This window comes from Poecilia reticulata, linkage group LG19 (genome assembly GCF_000633615.1).
Source record: "Poecilia reticulata strain Guanapo linkage group LG19, Guppy_female_1.0+MT, whole genome shotgun sequence".
In the NCBI taxonomy this organism is placed as follows: domain Eukaryota; kingdom Metazoa; phylum Chordata; class Actinopteri; order Cyprinodontiformes; family Poeciliidae; genus Poecilia; species Poecilia reticulata.
In genome coordinates this window covers 28,069,262-28,075,364 of record NC_024349.1, presented here as the reverse complement: position 1 = coordinate 28,075,364, position 6,103 = coordinate 28,069,262, and the positions used below count along the sequence as shown (strand labels likewise).

The 6,103-nt window shown below is 43.0% G+C and overlaps 1 protein-coding gene across 3 annotated transcripts in view; it reads right to left on the bottom strand.

The window, feature by feature from the left end:
- Positions 1 to 6,103, bottom strand: part of tmem94 (transmembrane protein 94) — a 34,756-nt gene that overhangs the window by 6,719 nt on the left and 21,934 nt on the right. For all 3 annotated transcript variants that reach the window (XM_008438168.2, XM_008438169.2, XM_008438170.2), the window contains 8 exons: positions 5,921 to 6,053; positions 5,526 to 5,641; positions 5,267 to 5,366; positions 3,223 to 3,331; positions 2,913 to 3,102; positions 2,753 to 2,830; positions 2,591 to 2,676; positions 2,424 to 2,505 (listed from right to left, as the gene is read on the bottom strand). In XM_008438168.2, coding sequence (XP_008436390.1) covers positions 2,424 to 2,505; positions 2,591 to 2,676; positions 2,753 to 2,830; positions 2,913 to 3,102; positions 3,223 to 3,331; positions 5,267 to 5,366; positions 5,526 to 5,641; positions 5,921 to 6,053 — 894 coding nt within the window. The remainder of the gene's footprint in view (positions 1 to 2,423; positions 2,506 to 2,590; positions 2,677 to 2,752; positions 2,831 to 2,912; positions 3,103 to 3,222; positions 3,332 to 5,266; positions 5,367 to 5,525; positions 5,642 to 5,920; positions 6,054 to 6,103) is intronic.

Genomic DNA, 6,103 nt, shown 5'->3' with positions numbered 1-6,103 from the left:
TGTTGCCGATCACACAAACCGATCACCTGCATCTCATTTCGCAGCCTGCCTGTGCAGCTGGTCTCTTCTTTCCTTCACTCTGCGCAAACGCGCAGCAGCAAATCCTAAGCGATGTGGAACTATAACGCACTGAGCGACTGAGGACGTTTGCGTGTTGCGGCGGGAAATTGAAGCACGTGGGGTGAAGCAGGTCAAAATGCATCAACACGACGAATCTAATATAGAATCAAAACAATGCCATGCCATACTTGACGGAGTTTGGCGACATCGAGGCCAGTGACGTGCGGTCAGGAAAAATAATATACAACATAATATCATTTATATTGCTATCTTCACCCTGTGGTTTTGTACTATAAAGTATCTATTTTTTACTTAGCTTAACCAATTCTGATTAGTTTGTCTTCAAAATCGCTGGATTTTCGCATTTTCCCATTCAAATGCTCAGAAGCGAAGCCGGTGAGGCAGCAGCGAGCTGAGCCTCACCTGGGATTGCGCAACCTCTCGCTAACTGCACTGGCTGCCATTATATGACAGCATGTTCGTCCTGTCTGTACGCCGGCAATAAAATGGCTAAGAAACGTTTAATATATGGACTGATTTTCCATAATTTCGCTCATGTATATAATGTACAGTGGTTTTTGTCACTAACTGTATGTGTATCGTGTTTTGTGTGCGGAGGAGCGATAAGAAACGGCAGAGAACAGACTGGAGGCGAGGCAGGCAGTTCTCTTGCCTGATCGCTGGGGGCGCTCATGTTCCCAGATATTGTGACTGCACAACTGCAGAGTAAGACATAGTGAGCTAGCCATGGAGCTAGCCACACAGTAAATAAGTAAAGTACGGCAATATATTTGTTTTCTTCTCTCTTCCGACGTCAACATGAAAGACTACATTTCTATTCTTAAACAGTTTTCTAAAGTGGATTTTCAATTGAAACAGGTGATGATAACTAAAGAAAGACCAACACCGGAGCTGAAAGTTTTACTTCAAGACAGTTTGATGATTCTCAAACCGAGTAGAAAAGACATGCCGAGGATAAACTTGGCTTTGGATGAACGGATATTTTTGTGAAGTTTAGTTTTTCAATTAGTTTTTTAATTAAATGTGCGTTTTGTGGAATACAGTTAATGTTTAAATAATTCAGTAAAGTAGAAGCGGTAGCTAATCTACCACAGCAATTATTTATTARTAAAACATTAAGCCTAAAACGTACTACAACAACAAACTAAATGTTCTGTTCTGTGTGCAAAATTCTTGAATGTTTTTTGGTGTTAATCCTAAAACATGAAGTGGCATTGTTGTCAGTTGCTATGGCAACGAGTCTGCGTAGCTTGGCGAATACAGATCACTTTGCTGCGGATCATAGCACGAAATTAATATCTACATTTTTAAGTTTCACTGAGTTAACGCGGCTATGGATCACATATAAAAGATTAGTCTTTTTGCCCCCCAGCGTTGTATGCATGCTCAAAATTTCCATAGGTCCAATAACATGCATGGTGTCTAAGTCACCAGTGCCTCACCAGCAATGAACCTCAACCGCACGTCACTGATCGAGGCTCACTGCAGTAAAAAAGACATATGGAGGATCAGATAGCAGGTAAAGCAGCGCGCAGCTACAAACACTCACCCGGATTAGCATGACGGTCAGAAAGCTAAACAAATAACCCGCAAAATTATTTAAGTCTTCAAGCTGCGATGTAAGACGCTGGTTCTGCTCTCTGTTGAACCGCTGCTACGCTACAGGTAGTAATATTTCACAGACGGAGCCGTTTCTGCTCCACCTGGTAGTGACTCTCACACCGAACCTCTGCTTAAAGCTGCAGCATCTAACTTAAAAAAAATTAATTTTACATACGTATTCAAACTTTCGCTGTCCTAACATGAGACAAATAATCTCTGAAAAAATAATCGATGTCCACATAATGTAACCGGTAGTGTTTATGATCAAAATAATAATAATTATGTGAACGGTATCTGTGATCGGCCCTCAGGCTTGATCGGAATCGATATCGGCAGGAGAAAACCTGATCGGCACATCTCTAATATTATACACGCACACACACACACACACACAATTTTGTCATAAACCCCCCAAGAATTTAAAACTACTTTCACCCCTGATTACAACCACCCTAAAGAAGCTATCTAGCTGTATGACAGTCTGATGAAGAGGATGCTCAGGGTTGATCCTCCTGCTTAAAGCCTGTGATCTTCTTCATCACTGATCACACACACATCTCTGATACCGTTTCTCTGTAGTTTGCTCTCCAGCTTCTCCTTACTGTTTATAATTTTTACTTTAATTATACCCCTTAATAAATCAGAACGTTTCCCTGTTTAATTCAGTAAGTAGTGAAACGTGATCATTACTGAGCTCGAGTTTGGTTTTATATTACAAAGCTACTCTCAGCTCATCCCACCTTCTTTGGGATTGAATCCAGGTTCTTTCCTGTGGCAACTGTCATGACCGAATTGTCCGGTGGCTTTCCCAACAGTGACACACTGCCAAAACAAATCCAGCGTTAAAACATCTGACAGATCAATTAGTGCGACTGATTCATCATGGGCACGTGGAGTGTGTATGTACCTGAGTAAAGGGCAGCTGAAACAGGACATCCAGAGGATGTCAGTGGTGTTCATGGGAGGAGGAAGCTGAGCCAGGCAGGCCAAGAACTGCACAACAACACAACACACACTTCAGATGGTGCATCCCAGAGAGGTCTGACACTCCTGCAGTTTACTGACCCACCTGAAGAATGACCAGACTGAGCTGGCACTGCAGCAGGAAGAGAAAGCACTTGCGGATACCAGACGTTGTATGTCGTGCCTAGAAAGTTAGTTCAGCAAAGGTAGATTCAATATCAATTGAAGATGTGTATGTGACTCAGTGACTGCTCGATGTCACAAACCTGCTCTATGAGTTTAATCAAGCTAACACTGTTTCCCTGGTGAAAGGAGACGGAGCAGCCCAGGCTGTTCAGCTGTCCCGACAGTCTGAGAGGAGAGAGTCCTTCAGCCTCTCCGCTGAAGCCTCCTCCTGTGGCGTAGCCAAAGGTCTCCCATGAGCACTGAGACGGATACAGAGGGTCCAGCCCAATGCTGTGGAGCCCAGAGAGCGGACAACATGGCGTCAGCAGATGTGATGGGGACGATTATGATACGCTTGGCTTCAAAAACGTTGTGAGAAATGTTGAGAATGAAAGCAACAGATCTCTGTACCTGAGATCGCTTTGCAGAAAGAGGCGGCTGTTGCGGAAGTTGGCGGAGCTTCCCAGACAGCAGGTCACCTCCCTGTTCTCCTGCATGATCTTCATCATCTCACACATGGCTGCAGAGAGGAAGACCAGCCACAACATTTCAGTTTGGTTTGTCCCATGGATAACAGAGTGGACCTTGATGACTCAGAAGATATACTGTACAGCTCTGGAAAAAATGAAAATCCACTACACTGAACCCCATTGGAAACCTCCTGGTTATTCCACCACATACTGATTTCTGAACTCTTCCTGAGTTCAAATATTAGTATTGTTGTTTCTAAATGACCATGAACTTGTTTTCTTTGCATCATTTGAGGTCTGAAAGCACTGCATCCTTTTTGTTATTTTGACCATTTCTCATTTTCTGCTAATAAATACACATTTTTGCTTGGAATTTCAGAGACGTGTTCATTTTACTCAAACATATACCTATGACAAGTAAAATCAGAGAAACTGAAACTTAATTTTCACCAGAGCTGCATATATACAGAAGAAGACTGGAGCTACCAAAAAAATAAAAAATAAAAATTAATTAATTCTGACTTTTTTTTTCCCAAAGTCCAACTTTAACCTCAGAATTCTGACATTTGATCTTATTAGATTAAAAGTTCTAAGGAAAAAGTTACAGTTCTTGTGTTTTCTGTGGCACTCTTCCATAAAGCTATCCTCCATCTGTGCTGTTCTCTGCCTCTGTGTAAAACATGAGGGGTTGATTTGTTAACCATTTTGTCAAACAGGTTGACTAATTTGTCTAACAGATGTTTGACAAGTTCTTAGGTTTCTGTCAGAGCAGAACGCGTCAAACCATGAAGTGAACTGAAAACAGCAAAACCAAACAGTTTATCGATTAGCTAGATTCTTGACTTGGAGTAGGTTATGGTTTTGGGGAGAGTGTAGGGTTCTGCATGTGACTATTTGAGAAACTGAAAAATAAAGTTCAGGTATTTAAGTAGTAAATATTATTGATTTTTACAGAGCTGCTGTGGAAACTCGTCTCCAGTAAGAATTACATGCTTAACAATAAGTCTATAACAGACTATATCAGATGTAAATAGTTCTACACTTATAATAATGTTTAGTTTGGAAAAAATATGAAGTTATTTCTTATCATCTTTTTTATCTTAGGTTGTGTAGGACAGGGTACAAAAAGCACAATTCTTATGTCACAGAGGAATAACTGAATTTTATTCTGTTTGTTTTTATTACTTTTGTGAAACCAGGACTTGGACAAACCAACTTTAAGCATCAAAGCAATTCATTCAAATGATTAAAAATGCTATTATAAAATAATATGCAGTATTTAATGAAATAAATATCACTTTTTAAAGGCTCCATTTTAGTTTTGATGTTGACGTCTTTGTGTTTAAGCCAGTGGTTCTTAACCTTTTTTGAGGTACCGAACAGCCCAGTTGCATATGCACATTCACTGAACCCTTCTTATTCCCCCCACCCCCCAACCCCGACACACAAAATACTTTGCGGTATTCGGATTTAGTAATGTAATTATATTAGCTGTGTAACCTCCCCCACACCACTAGAGGCAGTACCAACCCTGAAAAGATGCGACTAAGGAGCAGATTTAGACTATAGAATTTGGTAAAAACTGTGAGCTTTGCTGAAGTAATTAAAGACAAAAGTTCAAATCCATGCTGAGAGTGGAACTCCTTCAATCAGTGCTCCTCCGCAGCACTGATTGGCTAAGCAATGTAACGTGATCCTCTGATTGGTTAAGCAATGTAACGTGATCCTCCACAGCAAGTGGTGGCAAAGCGGGGCGTCATCATGACTTTACACAAGTGTGTCTTTACCTCCGCGGCAGAGGCTCCGCCGAACCCCTGAGACCGACTCATCGAACCCCAGGGGTTCGATCGAACCCAGGTTAAGAACCACTGGTTTAACCTAAAAATGCAAATGAATGAAACTGTAAAGGTAAAAACTCTCCTCAGTCTGCAGAAGGATAATTAAAAAGCGTGAGGACAGTCAGCCACCCGGAGGTAAAGACTCACTGTCGGGGGTGCAGTCAGTGAAGAGCGGCACTAAAAGAGGCACGTTGTCGATGTTCTTCAGATGAGGACGGACCTGGTGGATCCCCCGAGGCAGTTTGGCCTGAAACAGAGCGCAACAACAACCTGAGTCAGGACAGCGCTGGACAAATCCAGTTACAGACGATCTGAAACGTTTCATTAGCACAGAACGTCTGGCAACAAAGGCAGAAGGTCTGGTGAGATGAGCCCTGCTGCATAATGTGACTGAGGTGATGATTACTCTGTTACAATCCTCCAGGAAGCTTGGCACGTCGCTGTCTGTCGGCTGGAAGCTGGCCAGGTCGGACTGGGCCTCCTCCTCCTGCAGCAGCGGACCCTCCGCCTCGTCCCGGGAGTCTTCAAGACAAAACGCAGGAAAATGGACACAGTTCAGATGATGACAGATCTGTTATACTGTTGCCACTGATGGAACCATTCCAGTTTCTAAGTGGTAACAACAGAGATCAGCTGTCCGTATGGCTGTTAAGCCTCTGACTGCAGGGCGAAGGACCAGCCTGGGTTTGCTGGCCTGCAGCAGCACCAAAACTTATTTTTGGTAAGTTAGTGTTTCTCTCATTGAACACAAAAAATAAAAATAAAAAAATCACAGAGCGTGGAGAGGCACAGCCTACATACCCTGGTGGAGGTCTTCATGCAGGGAACCGTGTCCCGGGCTGGACGGAGGCCCCTCACAGGGGCCGTCTCCGTTTGGAGTCAGAGATATGTGACAGTTCCAGCCTGTCTCTAAACCCATCTTCTCTGCAAACACCTGCACACACACACACACGCACGCACGCACGCACGCACGCACGCACGCAC